Raw genomic sequence first — 17,500 nt, forward strand, 5'->3', positions numbered from 1 at the left:
GGCATTATCTGGTGTTTTACCTTCCTGTGTTAACATGGAGGAGATGGTGGGGTGTAGTGACGGGTGGGGAAGGAGGTGCACACAGTAGTAAGTAAGTAAGTAAGTAAGTAAGTAAGTAAGCTTTATTTGTACAGCGCCTTTCACAGACCAGGGTCACAAAGCGCTTGAAATACGGCCTGAATATCAGCTGCTGTACAAAGAGCCTGAGATAAGATTGTTTACCCAGGCTTTAATCGAACCAATTGATTTGCTCCTTTGGAATAAATATGAAATGAACCAGAAACCTTGAGGCTGGGTAGCGTCTTCCCCGGTGGCCGTGTTTGCTTTTCCACAGCTTGACCCGGAAATCTGGCGTAAAAAAATGAAGTCAGTCTTTATATGGTGCTGCATAAATAAAGCGCTACTACTGCTGCCAGCGTCACAGGAAAAGTCCCTTTGGAAGAATGACAGCGTTGGGTAAACTACAGTTTGAGCCGTTCTACTGGATGCCAAGCATTCAGAGAGTGTTCTCAAGACTCATTACTCCAGTGGTTATTGAGCTGTGTCTCCATGCTGCTATAACTGACACCTTAAAGGCCTTTCAGTGGGAGCCAAGCTATGCCACAGGGGGAGCTGGTCCTACCCCGTGGCCTGGCTCTATGTTAGGGCTCAGCTCTCACAGTGGGAGCAGTCAGTCGTTGGATTATGGAAAATACTATATTTTGCTATTCTGGGGATTTTCCCCTGACTTTTTTTTGGTTCTTCTTTTATTCACCAGCACCCTCTCCTGTGACGATGATCCAGGCAAAGGACATCACCCGGCACACCATCTCCCTGGCTTGGAACCAGCCGGAGCGCGCCAACGGGGTCATCCTCGAGTATGAGGTCAAATACTATGAGAAGGTAAGGAGATCGCTGTGGTTACATGGATGAACGCATTCAGGAACAAACTGATGAAAAAATGCATTTGCATAGAAGCATCACAAATGGTTTTGCTTTGCCATTGAGGGCGTTGTTGTAAATATGAAACATGACTCATTCTTTGTCTCTCTCTTCATGTCCTTTTTGGTCCGCCAACAGGACCAGAACGAGAGGAGCTACCGGATCGTGAAGACCTCGCCCCGGAACGCCGACATCAAGGGACTGACGCCGATCACCTCCTACGTCTTCCACGTCCGCGCTCGCACCGCCGCCGGCTACGGGGAGTTCAGCGCTCCCTTTGAGTTCATGACCAACTCTGGTGAGCACCTCCCTCCCTACCGCTTTCTCTCTCTCTCTCTCTCTCTCTCTCTCTCTCTCTCTCTCTCTCTCTCTCTCTCTCTCGTGCTCTCTCTCATTTTCTCGAGCGATTTGGTGGGGTGTTGATGACATCACCGTGCTGCACAGGTGGTGGTGATGTGCGAGGTGCTCTGATCCAGACCTGGTTGTTTGTTTTATAGTTTTATTTTTCCTAAAGTATGCCTCTGCAGCATTTCATTGCAAATCCTTTCCTCCAAATAGCTGTCGTCGGTTTCAGGCTTCAATGACATCACGCAGCCATCAATGTCCCCAGTAGCGACTGAAATTTCTTCCCCAAACTTCCCCATCAGCCAAAAGCCATTGCATGTCAACACCAATGCGTCCCCTTCTCATTCACATAGACATTACCTCACTGTGCGCTTAAACTGTAACCAGGCAATCACACAAAAGTCCTTTACGGGTTAGGGTGATGACCCCCAGTAGACACAGGTGTCGCCCCCCCCCCCCCCCCCCCCACACACACACACACACACCCTCCACAGTATTATAATGCAGATGAGGGGGCGGGGCATGATAACGACACGGTCAAGGGAACGGCCCTCATGGGACGCCCGACCGGAAGACAATAGAGGAGGCTGGCTGCTGGGGGGTTTATGGAGGGAAGTGGAAAGGAAATGGATGAATGAGGAGGAAGGGCAAACAAGGGGGATTGAGGATGTGCAGAGGGCAGCAGGGAGATGGAGGTGAAGGCCGTGTGCAAACGGCAAGCCTCTCTTGGTCTGGAGGGGATTTTATTGAGTTTGGCGGCGTTGACTCTTGCGGTGCCTTTCCACTTTTCCATCCCTGCTTTTCTTCGCTCTCTGTTTGCTAGATCTCTTTGTTTTCCTTCTCCCTCGATCTTTCCCATGTCTCCCTACATCCCTTAATTTTGTATTAATCTGAGCGGCATTCCCCTGACGCTACCCACTTTCAATTCGACCCCCTTGAGGAACAGGGCACACAATATTATTAACGAGAGGAGACTCTGATAGAAGTATCCTCTTTGTTGATTATCAATCAATCAATTCTCGCTCTCTCTCATGCAGTCCCAGCTCCCATCATCGGCGACGGCACCAACTCCACCGTGCTGCTGGTGTCTGTGGTGGGCAGCATCGTCCTGCTCATCATCCTCATCAGCGCCTTTGTCATCAGCCGGAGGTGAGCAGCCCCCCCTACCTCCTCTCTCAATCTATCTCTCTCTGTCTGTCTCTGTCCTTCTGCTTTCTGTCTCTTTGCCTCTCCTCTCTGACAAGGGGACGTCTTGTTTTGCACGGTAACTGGCACACATCATAGACGGACACACAAAAACACACACACGCACACACAGACAGACGATCACACACACACACTCGGGCACAGACGCTTGTGAGTGACGTCTCGGCCCACCAGAGACATGATTGACAGCCTAAGAGCGGAAGAGATGCAATCAGCGACCCTTCGCTCTCTCTCTCTTCCCCCCTCCCTCTCTCTCTCTCTCGCTCTCTCTGTCTCACTCTCGGCCTGTAATCAGGTGATTTTCCATCCTCCTGCACCTCACTGACCCGCTTGAACAGGATGAAAGTGAGAGAAAATGGAAATGTGTATGTGTATTTTTGTGTGTGCGCTCACTCATGCATGCATGTTTGTGGGTGATCCCAGGCAAGGAAAAGTCGGAAAATGGGGTCTAACATTTAGACAGATACAGAGAAAGAACGAGAGAGACGAGAGAGAGAGAGAGAGAGAGAGAGAGAGAGAGAGAGAGAGAGAGAGAGAGAGAGTCAGAAAGAGAGAGAGAAAGAGAGCATCGGAAAGAGAGAGAGAGAGAGAGAGAGAGAGAGAGAGAGAGAGAGAGTCAGAAATAGAGAGGGAGAGAGTGATAGGAAGACAGTGGAGAGAGATATGGAGGCGGCGAGAGAGGCAGTGAAAGAGGCAGCAGGTGGATTCACAGTGACCCAATCTCAGGGTGTTAACCAGGGAGCGGTACGAAAGCGGGGACACACAAATGGGATTACATGTATGCAGATGGGGCTCCCTCACCTCAGGGTTCTCCCCACACTCGCCTGTGTGCGTATGTGTGTCAATTTAAACAGGAAATAACATATTTGCATGTGTGTGATGGTGCTAGTAGAAGTATATGCATAAGTCTGTCTTTGTTTACTTACATCTGTATGTAAATGTATGTGTGTTTAAGATTTGATTGCATCTGCCAGGGGTTTATGTGTGTGTATATGCATGCATGTGTGCGTGTGTGTGTGTATGTTGTGAGTTAGTGCACGTATGCATCGAGCCTGCACGAGTGCGTGCATGTTTGATTGCCTGGCCGTCCTCCCCAGCCGAGCAGGTGGTTGTGCGATGCGTGGCTGCTTTATATGCATACGGCGTCCTCCTCCACACTCATTGTGTGGGCCGGCTGTCATCTGATTGAGGGGCGGGACCATAATCACCTAGCCGTGTGCCAGTCATTACTGAACCATTCAGGCAGACAATGTCCAGCACATCTGCTCCTTTCCACACACTGACCACACACATCAATAACCAGGCGCACCGGCGACAATGTGCCAGATATTTTACAATTAACATGTCCTAAACCTGACTTTGGCCACAGACAAAATTCAGCCTTTTTTATTTTCGATTACGTAGTTGTGATCATACTTTTACATTCTCCCGGCACGACACAGAGAAAATGTTCTTCTGAGAAGGCGCAAAAGTGGCGTCGTGTTTTGGTGTCAAACCAGCGGTTTACGCATGCAAGGAGACCAGATGAGTCCTCCTTTGTCTTAGGACCTGTAAAATAGCAAATCAAGCGACCTTAATCCCAGACCACACAGATCTCACTAAATACCGTCTAATGATTTCTACACATGGATCTTTTGTCTTGCGTCTTGCTGTGCTTTCCATCCGCTGAATCTGACAATCTCACTCCCTCCGTCTCCCTAGAAGAAGTAAATACAGCAAAGCCAAGCAGGACTCAGACGAGGAGAAGCACCTCCACCAAGGTAAGCCAGGCATGGGACGACTGCTGCACCTCATGGAAACACGACAGCGCTGTGAAGTGCGTTAATACTACGCCCCGAGGGCCAAATTGAGAAGTGCTCTCAGAGTGTATATATGTATAACAAAGTAAATTGTTCACATAATTCACGCTCATTTTTAATGGCCTCCAACCACTTCATAGCGGGGTCATTAGTGAGGCCTGATGCCTTTTGCTGCCGACAAAATCTAAAGTGTTAATGAACTCCATGTTGGCCGAAACGGTTCTGAATGAGAGCTGAACAGAGAGTGTGGAAAGGGAGAGCAGGGAGAGAAGGGATACAGGGAGAAGAGGAGAAGCGGTGTTTAGTAGTCGCCTCCAGCCCGCTGGAAATACGCAACAGATGGAGACTTCCAGAAGGAATTCATTATGGTCTTTTTTCTATTCCCTTTCCTTTGTCCTTCCAGGAGTGAGGATCTACGTGGACCCCTTCACCTACGAGGACCCCAACCAGGCTGTCCGCGAGTTTGCAAAGGAAATCGACGCCTCATGCATCAAGATTGAGAAAGTCATCGGCATCGGTGAGGGTCCCTTCGTCTTCCTCCTCTTCGTCGTCGGTCGTGCGTGACACTGACGACTCGTAACCCAAGATAACTCACAGTGATCACCCTTTTTCTCTCTTTTTCGCGGAACCAACATGACACACACACACACATACACACACACATACAGCATCAGTATTTGAGCGATTAATGCACGCACACGGCTTCATGGGCATGCGTGGTGCCTTCAACAGAATGTAACCTGTTGGTTTTTTTTTTTTTTACTGGGATGATAACATTTACTGTGTCTCCCCCGGAGAGGAGGGATCGGGTGAGGAATAACAGTGGAGGCTAAATACATTGTCCCTGCTATTTCTGTGGCCTGGGTAAAGTCATCCAATGACAAAATAATACAGAAACAGAATCAATATCAATTCCCCCAGGCCGCCGTTCCCGCCCCCCCACTGACACACACACATACGCACACACACACACACACACACACACACACACTCACACACACACACACACACACACACACACACACACACACACACACACACACACACACACACACACACACACACACACACTCAAATACACACAAATACACCCATACACACACTCAAAAACTCACACAAACCCACACAAACTCTACCACCCTTTGCTCCATATTTTCTGCTCTGCTGGAGAAGAAGGAATCATGGATTAGAGGCGCTGATCAATGATTAAAGCATATCTCTCTCCACACACATACACACACACACACACACACACACACACACACACACACACACACACACACACACACACACACACACACACATACAAGCACACACACACACGCCACACACATACATACCAGCTACATGCACGCTCAAATATTTAAGATTATAGCAGTACATGCACTAACACATGCTTTCAAGTGCACTGAAAGCAGACATCCGGAAAAATTGACGCCAGCACAGCACACACACAAACACACACACAAACCCCCTCTGATCAATGGGACAGGATCCCTGTATCTAGGATTTTGTGTGTTCGTAGTGGAATATGATTCCATCAACGCAGACAGCTCAACCGTGTGTTGCCCTCCCTCCCGCCGTGCGTTGCAGGCGAGTTTGGCGAGGTGTGCAGTGGCCGCCTGAAGATGCCGGGTAAGAGAGAGATTTGTGTGGCCATCAAGACCCTGAAGGCGGGCTACACCGACAAGCAGAGGCGGGACTTCCTGTCTGAAGCCAGCATCATGGGCCAGTTTGACCATCCCAACATCATTCACCTCGAGGGCGTTGTCACAAAATGTAAGTGGGCCACCCACCGTGGATTTGTTGTGTGTGTGTGTGTGTTGGTTTATGTGGGTGTTTTAGTATGCGTGTGTTTGCGTGTACATCCATTGATTGAATTTGAGATAGATTTGGTGCACCAGGAAGTCTCAATAATGTGCAGCCAAACATGCACTGCCACCAGGGCTGTCCTGCTGTGAGAATTGGCCTCTGATGCAGTTGTTATGAGGTGTGTGTGTGTGTGTGTGTGTGTGTGTGTGTGTGTGTGGGGGGATCCGGGACATCCGACCCTGGGTCGGTCCAGGTGGGTCTTGTCCAGATGGCAGAGGGGTCCACTGGTCAGGAGTCAGGAGCAATGTAGGCAGATAGAGGAAGCAACAGAGTGTGGGAAGTAAACAGCAATTTGTGTGTCGATGTGTGTGTGTTACTGTCTGTCTGTGTGTGTATCTTTGTGTGTGCATGTGCGTGTGTGTGTGTGTGTGTGTGTGTGTGTGTGTGTGTGTGTGTGTGTGTGTGTGTGTGTGTGTGTGTGTGTGTGTGTGTGTGTGTGTGTGTGTGTGTGGAGAACAGTGTGGGGTGGGGGGCTAATGGGTCCTGAAGCGGGGGCCTGTGTCGAAGTGCTAGGCTCATTAATCATGGTGTCAGCTGTAAATGTGTTTGGGGTTAGGGAGCGATACCCTATCCCCTCTCTATCTGCCACAGAACACCAGCCAGACCACCCCACCGCCACCCCCCCATCTCCCCAACGCACACACTTCCCTGCTTCTTATTCTCTTCCTCTGCCCTGGGCAATCTAGACAACCCCCCCCCCACACACACACACACACACACATACCATGGCCCTTTGTTTCACACCTTCCTTCCAGACCGTTTCAGACCTTGTGTTCAGAACAAGAACATGTTCCACGCACGTGTTTTAAGCATTTTGTGTATTTTAATCCACAAATGTTAGTGGAAAGGGGTAATTCACACATTGTGTGTGAGTGTGTGAGTGTGTTTGTGTGTGTACATGTAGGTTTGTTTGTGTGTGTGTGTGTGTGTGTGTGTGTGTGTGTGTGTGTGTGTGTGTGTGTATGTGTGTGTGTGTGTGTGTGTGTGTGTGTGTGTGTGTGTGTGTGTGTGTGTGTTTTGTGTGTGTGTGTGTGTGTGTGTGTGTGTGTGTGTGTGTGTGTGTGTGTGTTTGTGTTTTTACATGTTGCATGTTACATTGCTGGTTGCTACATATGGGTCTCTTGTATGGTGGTTCAGACTAAGACTGATGAAGTGTTTTAAGACGTGGTGACAGAAACAGCCCAGGCGCTCGAGAGAGAGAGAGAGAGAGAGAGAGAGAGAGAGAGAGAGAGAGAGAGAGAGAGAGAGAGAGAGAGAGAGAGAGATAGGGTACGATGGAGCGATGGAAAAAAAGGATCCCAACAGGTCAAACCATGAGAAGATAATTCCTTGATGGAGAACAAGAACCATGTGTGGTGACAAAGGGAGGAGAGCGAGAGAAGTAGTTAAATAAAATAGAAATGACAGAGATAAGAAAGGAGAAGGAGGGAGAGCCAATGATGGAAGGAGACCGGCTCAAACGAGAAAGGCATCGAGGATTGGAAAATATTGCACAAACACACACCCCCACATACACGAAACACACAAACAAACTCACACTTGATGTGAGGGTTGGACCAATTAGTCTTTCACACTTGAGTGTGTTAGTGGAATCTATTAAAATTCGATTATTTGAATTGCACTTTTTTCCCTTCGTCTCCCCATTACAATTAAGTCAAAAGAGATTTTCAATCCTGGCTCAGTTCGCCTGCTGCATGTCCAACAGAGCCAATTAGGCCTTATTAATTATTGAGAGACTCTAAATAGCCACTAAATTCATAACAGCGCTATAATACCTCACAGACCACGTTTTTTGTCAGACATTCAGAGTATTTATATTTCTCCTGCGTCACAGTGTAATTTAAGTGCAGAGCCTCTACCCCTTTTAAATTAAAAGTAAAAAAAAAAATAGAGGGACATTATCATAAATTCATGTTTGGACCTTTGTTCACTGTAAAACACTAATACTGAAAACCCATTTGTTGAATGAAGGGGGGGAGACCATAACGCTCCTACCCCCCCCCCCCCCCCCCATCAGTAGCTATGTGGTTGGCAGGTGATCACTAGCCAATGGGGCACTTGCCCTGAGTTCATTGCCAAAAGCAGCAGGGAGTATTCAGCAAACAAGGAATTAGCATGCAAATAGCCCAGGAGGAAGAGGGCGGGTCTGGGAATGGGAGAGCTTTGGTGTTACAGGTCAGAAGCTCCTCAGACTTGATTGGGGAGCTGTCAATCATCCATAGCCCCGGGAAGAGGCGACGAACAAAGAGGGAACAAAGATGGCTGAGAAAACAGGGGGCCCTGCCCGCCGAAACCTGAACACCACTTCCTCAACTCGGGGATCCCTGAGACCCCGGGATGAAAGCCTTGCCACTCAGGAGGCGGGCCAAGCGGTTGAGTGACAGTGTCCTGGCACAAGTGGGATTGGCCGCAGTGGAGTGGTTGAACTTCACACTGGAGAGCTGCGCTGCCAAAGGCCGTGCTCGCTGACACCGTGTGTACACTGGCACCGCGAGCAACAACGGAAAAATACTCCTGTCCAATCCTTTTCATTCTGGTTTCATTGAAGGAAAACCCAGAACCTCCCAACATAGCATTCTACCTCTTATTTTAGTGTGTCCATTAAAATGAAGTTAAATGTTATAATGTCGTGCTCTTAGGTATGAGCTTAGCTTGGCTTAGCTGGTGGCTGGTGAATAGCTGGCGTAGCACCATCTTGCCCAAAGCTGTATGCCCAAAAACACCGAACAAAACCACAAACCTCCCCTCCCCCTTTCTTTTCTTTTCTCTCCGACCCCTTGCCTCATCCCCAGAGGCGGGGACAGACACCCAACAGGGAATGTCCATCCACACACACACGCACACAAACACACACAGAGACTCACACACACAAACACATACACACACACAAAAACAGACACAAACACAAAGATAAAGAAACAGAAATTCCCATGAGACACATACCGTAGAGAGAGAGAGAGAGAGAGAGAGAGAGAGAGACAGAGAGAGAGAGAGAGAGAGAGAGAGAGAGAGAGAGAGAGAGAGAGAGAGAGAGAGAGAGAGAGAGAGAGACAGAGAGAGAGAGAGAGAGAGAGAGAGAGAGAGAGAGAGAGAGAGAGAGAGAGAGAGAGAGAGAGAGAGAGAAAGAGACAGAGAGAGAGAGAGAGAGAGAGAGAGAGAGAGAGAGAGAGAGAGAGAGGCAGAGAGAGAGAGAGAGAGAGAGAGAGAGAGAGAGAGAGAGAGAGAGAGAGAGAGAGAGAGAGAGAGAGAGAGAAAGAGAGATAGAGAGAGAGACAGAGAGAGAGACAGAGAGAGAGACGGGGTGAAGAGAGGGGTGAACGTGGCGCTGGGCCGGGTGAGAGAAGAGAGAGGCGCCTAGAAAGAAAGTGACAGATGTGGTGAGAAAAGTTGGCAGCGGAGAGATGGGCTGAGAGAGATAAAGGGACCCTGAGTGAGCGTGATGGACATAAGTGGTGACTTAGCAGGATGCGCGGTGGGCCGGTGTGGCTGTTGGGTGTCGGCGTGTGTTTTTGTCTGAGGGATGAGACTTCTATTGTGGGGACAATACAAAGTAGACACGTCCAATGGCCCAATTTGCATGCTGAAAGGACAGAAAGTCACGGTGCATGTGTGTGTGTGTGTCAGTGGTTTACGTGTGTGTGTTTGTTTCTGTGTGTGAGTGGTGTTTTGTTTCAGTGAAGATGCCTCCCTCTGTACGGGGAGGGGTCTAGGGCAACCGTAACAGTGAGCTAATTAAATCACTACAGGACAGAGATGGATGGCCGAAAACACACACACACACGCACGCACACACACATAAACACACACCAACACTCACAAGCATGCATGGATGGGCACGCACACACGCACACACACACACACACACACACACACACACACACACACACACACACACACACACACACACACACACATATGTGCTTGGGCACGCGCACAATCATACATGCATGGGCGCACACACACACAAAGGCACAAGAACACACACACATGCACCCACAGTTGAACGCACGCACACAATCACAAATTGATTGGCACTCACACCCCCACACACACACACACACACACACACACACACACACACACACACACACACACACACACACACACACACACACACTCACACACACACACACACACACACACACGCACACACTGAGTTGTTCCCCTGAGGCTCCCCCATAGAGATGGGCTGTGATGTGCATCATTTACCTCCATAATCATCTGCCTTTCATTCTCTCTCCCTGCCCCTTCTCTACCTCTCTCTCCCTCTACCTCTCTCTCCCTCTCCCTCTAGGTAAGCCAGTAATGATAATCACAGAGTACATGGAGAATGGATCTCTGGATGCATTCCTGAGGGTCAGTCATGCATTCACTTTTCACACACGTGTTACAATTTCCTACTCAGTGTGTGTGTGTGTGTGCGTGTGTGTGTTTGTGTGTAGCGAGGCAATCCCGTCTTATCTCTGCATTGTTATCCTTCAAATGTAGCGTGTGGGGCACAATAGAATACAGGCATGAACTTGTTCAGTTACTGTTGCGTGACCTAAAGAGTGGTTATGTGTCACTCACACCATTAGATGTCTGCTTCACTTATTAGGATAATTAATAACGAACCCTACTTTTTTACCTTTTGTCATGTTGTCGGTTTCGAATCCAGCAAATCAGACACCACGTATGTGCATAGTATCCAAGCATTTACAGATTTTGGCGAAATCAAAGCACGGCAATTGTGCTATTCAGACCAGGTTCTGAGTACGGCCTTTGAAATCCTTACTAATGAGCGTTTCACATCCGCCCAAAAAACCTGGCAATGCCGGAAAACCCTTCATCATAGCACTCCTCCTCGACCCAAACCCAAATCAAAGTACTGTTTAGGATTCAGACGCGCTCTTCCTCCGCACCTACCGGCCTTGGAACCGTCACAATCCGCTGGGACGCATGAAATGACACCTCTCCCCCCCCCCCCCCCCCCCCCCCCCCCCTGTGCCTCTGCAGAAGAACGACGGGCGCTTCACGGTGATCCAGCTGGTGGGCATCCTCCGCGGCATCGCCTCGGGCATGAAGTACCTGTCGGACATGAGCTACGTTCACCGGGACCTGGCCGCGCGCAACATCCTGGTCAACAGCAACCTGGTGTGCAAGGTGTCCGACTTCGGCATGTCCCGCGTGCTGGAGGACGACCCTGAGGCCGCCTACACCACCCGGGTGAGTGTGTGTGTGTGTGTGTGTGTGTGTGTGTGCGTGTGTGTGCGCGTGTGTGCGAGTGTGTGTGTATGTGTGTGCGCGTGTGTGTGTTGTATATTTCTCTGAGGCCAGGGGTCGTATGTGCTGTGTTGGATTGTAATTATTTTACTACATTTTTCTTAAAACAAGAAACCAAAAATGGGATTGTGTAGAATTAGTTCTCACTTATTATTGTGACTCTCACTAATCATGATCTGCCTGTCCATCACAGGGAGGGAAGATCCCCATTCGCTGGACAGCCCCGGAGGCCATCGCCTACAGGAAGTTCACGTCGGCCAGCGATGTGTGGAGCTACGGCATCGTCATGTGGGAAGTGATGTCGTACGGGGAGCGGCCCTACTGGGACATGAGTAACCAGGATGTAAGTAGAGGCAAATAAAATCTAAACAGGGTTATATAGACATACATTTATACAGTATATTGATATGCAGTCAATGGTTCATTGTTGGATACTAACGATAGAATGCAAATACAAAAGCTTGATAGCATAGTTATGTTGCAGATCCACTTAAATCCCCCCTAAAAACCTACCTTGTCTTCTTGGCCTTCAATCCCAGCCAAGTTGTGGCGCTCATCTTTTATTCCGTCTGTATATTGGTTCTTCTGCGTGGATCAATTATGTTTCTCCTATTTATTTACTACCCTGGTTGTTTTTAAAACAGCTTTATACATAAAATGGACTTGACTTGACCTTAAAGGCCCCCCCCCCCCCCCCCTGCCTCCTCCCCCCCAGGTGATCAAGGCGATCGACGAGGGCTACCGGCTGCCCCCGCCCATGGACTGCCCCGTGTCGCTGCACCAGCTCATGCTGGACTGCTGGCAGCGGGAGAGGGCCGACCGGCCCAAGTTCGGTCAGATCGTCAACATGCTGGACAAGCTGATCCGCAACCCCAACAGCCTGAAGAGGACCGGGGGGGACGCCGCGGTCAGGTGAGACGGAGGGGGATGAAGAAACACACAGAACCACAACGACAACAACACAGGATAGGGGAAAAACCGACGCATTCAAAACTTAGATTAAACAAGGAGATACGTTATTTGTTGGGAATAACACACACACACACATACACATACAAAAACACACACGCGCACAAACACAAACGAAAGCACAGACACACACACACTGCAACACGCACATGCTTGTTTCAGCATTTACACTTCCCACTAGTTGCTCAGTGCTTTTATTGACGCTTTGATTACAATGCAAACATTTTGGCTAACATTATCCCGGTGCCAACGGGGCCCGCGGTCGGCGGTGGCTCGGGGCCCAAGGAACGCTCGGCGGACTCCTGAAGAGCCCCGAGAGTTACGACCGCGCGGCAGCGGCACCGGAGTTAAAAAACAAACATGACCTGAGTGCGCCGCCACCATTACCCTTAAGCAGAGCGACGTGTCGAGGAACGACCCGCGTGTTTACAGACCGGCCCAGCGCCCGGGAGGAGTCTGTTTGACCGCTTTTATGAGGCGCGCACGCGTTGGTGTGTTTGAGGGCGTGCGGGGGGGGGGCTCACACACAACTCAGCCAAGCTATTCGCTGTGAGGGAGGGGTAGAAAGAAAACGGAGCTTGTTTAATTAGTGCAGCTGAGGAGTAAAAAGCTGTAAAGCTTTACAGTTGGAGATGGAAGCCGGTGTGTGTGTGTGTGTGTGTGTGTGTGTGTGTGTGTGTGTGTGTGTGTGTGTGTGTGTGTGTGTGTGTGTGCGTGTAGGTCTCAATGAAATCCTTTCCCTTCTCCTACTGTGGGGTGGAAATCACTTACAGGCGGTTTGACATTGTAGTCTCGCGGCTCCACTGACGTCCTTCGGAGGAAGAGAAAGGCAAACAAGGAACGTAAAGTGCTCGTGTGAAAGAGAAACAGAGAGGAGGGAAGAGTTATCTTTCCTCATTCACTCCCTCCACTCCCCCTCCCCTCCCCCAACCCCCGGGTAAAAGTTTAACGGCCGGCGGTCAGGGTCGTGAAAGCACCAAAGCAACGGTGTTGTAAGGGGAAGGAAAAAAAGCAGGGAGGGAAAAGGCTCGTCACTGGAGCGGACGCACAGCCTCCGCGGACGAGAGGGGAGCGGCGAATCAAACGGGCGCTCTGAGGTGAACTCTGACGTCTGCCGTTTCTCCGCACGCGCCAGACTCCACCGACCACATCCACCCCGGCAGCTCGGCAGCGTTTCTGTTTGACTTGGGCGGGTTCCTCAGAGGACGGACACGTCTGAGGGGATTTGGGGGGGAGCCGGGTCGGACTGTGTTTGCGAAAAAACATTCTCAGTCACGGTTGGGGGGGGGGGGGGGGGGGAGTAGGACTGGGACGGGAGGAACGAAGCAGAACTAAACGGTCCACTTTTAATGTTTTCCCTCAGACCCCACACCACCCTGCTGGAGCCCGGCAGCCCTGAGGTCACCTCCGTCCCCGACTCGGCCTCCGTGGAGGACTGGCTGCGGGCCATCGGCATGGAGAGGTACGGGGACAACTTCACCGCCGCCGGGTACACCAGCCCGGAGGCTGTGGTCCACATGACGCAGGAGTAAGTAGTGCTGGGTGATGGCGGGGGTGGCGGGGGGGGGGTTGTGGGGGGGACGGGAGTGGGGTGTCGCTGGCGTGGTTGAAGGAGCGGGGGATTTGAATAATGTTTATGTGTGTGTGTATATTTAGCCCTCGAACCGCTCTGCAATGTTTTTCAATTTGGTATCCGTTCATGCGTCTGTCTTTCCCATGTCGGCCCTCCCCGACTCTTGGTCCCAGTTGCCAAGCTGTAATGGTAATGTTTCCACTGAGCACTGGGTGGACTGGGTTCAAGTGATGGTTTTTGAGTGGATTTCCTTGTGCGGCAGTTGAAGTCGTTGAAAAGTTGACGAAAAGGCAGTAATAGATAAAAAAAAGCTAAGAGTTGTTTATGTCGGCGGTCCACGCTTCCACTAACAAACGCTTCTGTGTTTTCCTCCTCTTAGAGAAATGGCTCGCATCGGCATCTCGTCAGCGGCGCACCAGAATAAGATCCTAACCAGTGTCCAGGGAATGCTGTCCCAAATGCAACAAATGCAAGGCAGGATGGTTCCCGTCTGAGAGGTCCGGGCGTCGCTCATGAAAAAAAAGGAAAAGATGGAGCAACTTTATTTCATAAGAAAAAACAGAAAATACAGAAAAAATTATAAATATGAGAAAGAAAACTATGAAGAGATGGTTTACCTCATCCGTGCACTTTAAATTGGATCTGAACAAAAAACAAAAAGAAGATGAAGAAGAAGAAAAAGTTGTGTAAATGGCACTTTTTGTAGACAAAGAACAAAAATATGATCTTTATTGCCCTTTTTTTCAACGGAGCGCAGGATATTTCTGTCTGCTGTGCTTGCGGCAGAGGGGCAAGGGAGGGAGGTGGGGGGGTTTGATGGAAAAGACGGACACCCTGTCTTCCGAGAGGCCAATCTGGAGTGCCTTCAACGGTCCGGAAGGAATTCAGAGGGGGGGGGAATATTTACCTTTTCTTCCTCCCAGGCAATAGTGTTGTTTTCTCTGAACCTTATGTGGAATAATCCGCTAAACTGATATTTTCTCAACATCCCCCCCCCCCCCCCCCCCCCCCCCGTAGCTGTGTTTGTTGTATTATAAATTGGTTCTGTGGGTTGTGTCGGGGCTCACTGGCTACCCCCAACGGCACTCCCTCTCTCTCTCTCTCTCTCTCTCTCCCTCTCTCTCTCTCTCTCTCTCTCTCTCTCTCTCTCTCTCTCTCTCTCTCTCTCTCTCCCTCTCTCTCTCTCTCTCTCTCTCTCTCTCTCTCTCTCTCTCTCTCTCTCTCTCTCTCTCTCCCTCTCTCTCCCTCTCTCTCTCTCTTTGGGTTGGATCTGCTTGATATCCGACAGACAAAATGGAGGATCCTTGCCCTCTGCGTATAGACAATACCTCTGGCGGAGAGCGAGACGGGGGAGCTGAAGCAGTGAACGCGCGAGGGGATAAGCTTTTAGACAGCTCTGCACGAGAGGGGAAACCGGGGGAAGGGGGGAGGGGGGGGGGCTGGGGTTGCTCTGAAAATGAGTTCTGTACTCCCCCCCCCCCCTAAACTCCTCCACCACACCCCCCACCCCACAAAACTGGTCTTGATTTTTTCCCCAGGACGGTGGATTTTTGTGGCCCTCAGGACATCGGCAAGAATGTCTCTGATCTTCCAGAGGTGCATTATCAAATCCCTCCCCCCCCCCCATCCCCCCTCCCTCCACCGTTGCCCGTAGCCCCCGACAACCACCTCCTCTCTATCTGCTCGATGTTTCACCTCAGTGACTTTACCTTCAGGATTCTAATGAGGATACTTCCATTCATCGGCCAATCGGTACACGCCGAGGGCGGGACGCGCGGCCATGTCCCGCCCCGGCCTTTTGACGGACGGCTGTGTGGTCCAGTCGACGTCGTCTGGGCTTTGTTAAAGCGGACCGGAAGCTTGAGAGATGTTTGGAGTTTACCGAGGATACTGGGATGTGATTAAAGACAACATGTTTAAGGATTTAAGCATCACCATCTTCATCATCATCTTCATCATCATCATCATACACATCCCTGGGCCAAATCACGATGACCAACGGGATGTCTGCTGGATGGTATCCAATCCTCACCACGGTAGGAATCTATTCATGTATTTCTATCTATTTTTGTTTATTTGATTCCTTTGTCCAATAGTTTGCTGCAGTCTTGTCAAAAGTCTTTGAATGATTATAATCATAATCATTATAAAATCACTGAAAAATGGACCTCACATGGGGTATAATATCATATTTGCCCTTAGAGGGTGGCACATTTCCACATAAGACACCATTAGAATATGCTGGCCTTTCTTCCTCTTCCTCCCCCTCCCTCCCTCCCTCCCCCTCCCTCCCTCCCTCCCTCCCTCCCTCCCTCCCATCTCCTCTTAGTCTCTCACCTTTGCTCCCTCTCTCCCTCACACACACATTATTCCCCCCTCCTCCTGTTCCCTCCTGCTTCCGCTGGGCGTGTGAGACCTCTGTGGGGGGGGGGGGGGGGGATGTGTGTGTTAATGAACAAGCCGGTCGCGCCACCTGAGGCAGGGGGGAGCAGATCAATAGCCCCGCACCGTGATCAGTCATCAGGGTCCGGGCGCCCCCCCTGGCATGTTAATGAGACGGACGCTCTGGTCCTCCGCCAGTCCAGAGATACGTTTACTGGCATCAGGAGGCAGCCCATTTGTTTTTACTCTTTATTCTGGGGAGTGCTTTTCACTTGTGCCAGCCCACCGATTTTCCTATTGATGTCATGACTGGCTGTCGTCGCCCCATTGCTTTCTGCGAATGTGTACAGTTTTCTCTTCTGCTTTTGAAAACGTACCGGTAATTGTCATTGCGGGATGGCATGCCAATGGAAACTTGTTTATACATTTAAACCACAGTGACTGACCGTTATCTCTCTCTCTCTCTCTCTCTCTCTCTCTCTCTCTCTCTCTCTCTCTCTCTCTCTCTCTCTCTCTCTCTCTCTCTCTCCTTGCAGCTGCTGGTGTTGATCACACACACACACACACACACATACAGGATCCTTTCTTGGTTTCTCATTCTGGAGCTCCTCCCCTACTGCTGAACCGTACCATAAATCTCCATCGCTGGAGACCCGTCCAGGTCGCGGCACCACGCCCACGTCATGGTGCCCCGCCTACATCGCGGCGCCACGCCCACCCGACACCTTAGCACCCGTGTACCGCTGCAACGACAAGCTCCAACCGCTAACGGATAAACGCTCTGAATGATTTTAACAGCTTGATAAGTATACATACAAAAAAAGAGAATGTAATATAATCTAGAAACCCTGCTCCGGTGGTCAATGTACTTGTGTTCATTTGTAAAGTTTCATTTGATTTTGTTTTATTTTTTAAAGATGAATTATTTCCTTTCCTTTGCATGTATAGTTACATTTGATTACGTGTGAGTATTACTTCAGGGTGAAAGCTATGTTGGCGCGCACACTTGTGTGCGTGTGCGTGTGTGTGTGTTTGTGTGTATTAGAGAGAGAGTGAGTTTTTTTCTTTTTTTAGACTGAATGCCTGAAGTAATGTCCTTGACGTACTACCAGTAATGCTAAAACTGTCTCCACGCCACTTTGGAGAAGGAGACTCAGATGTTGTGTTGGTT

The 17,500-nt window shown here is 49.9% G+C and overlaps 1 protein-coding gene across 2 annotated transcripts in view; it reads left to right on the forward strand.

Annotated features, from left to right (window-relative positions):
* Positions 1-17,500, forward strand: part of LOC115561351 (ephrin type-A receptor 4) — a 58,147-nt gene that overhangs the window by 39,555 nt on the left and 1,092 nt on the right. The window contains exons 6-18 of one of the 2 annotated variants that reach the window (XM_030381338.1): positions 758-882; positions 1,060-1,219; positions 2,304-2,415; positions 4,177-4,232; positions 4,675-4,788; positions 5,865-6,050; positions 10,438-10,499; positions 11,139-11,348; positions 11,599-11,748; positions 12,121-12,317; positions 13,738-13,902; positions 14,327-15,983; positions 16,866-17,500. The exon at positions 16,866-17,500 is cut by the window's right edge and continues 1,092 nt beyond it. In XM_030381338.1, the coding sequence (XP_030237198.1) occupies positions 758-882; positions 1,060-1,219; positions 2,304-2,415; positions 4,177-4,232; positions 4,675-4,788; positions 5,865-6,050; positions 10,438-10,499; positions 11,139-11,348; positions 11,599-11,748; positions 12,121-12,317; positions 13,738-13,902; positions 14,327-14,441 (1,652 nt within the window). In that variant the 3' untranslated portion in view covers positions 14,442-15,983; positions 16,866-17,500. Of the gene's footprint in view, positions 1-757; positions 883-1,059; positions 1,220-2,303; positions 2,416-4,173; positions 4,233-4,674; positions 4,789-5,864; positions 6,051-10,437; positions 10,500-11,138; positions 11,349-11,598; positions 11,749-12,120; positions 12,318-13,737; positions 13,903-14,326; positions 15,984-16,865 lie in introns of both variants that reach the window. The other variant, XM_030381337.1, reaches the window with a different exon arrangement.

This window comes from Gadus morhua, chromosome 16 (assembly GCF_902167405.1).
Source record: "Gadus morhua chromosome 16, gadMor3.0, whole genome shotgun sequence".
Taxonomy (NCBI): domain Eukaryota; kingdom Metazoa; phylum Chordata; class Actinopteri; order Gadiformes; family Gadidae; genus Gadus; species Gadus morhua.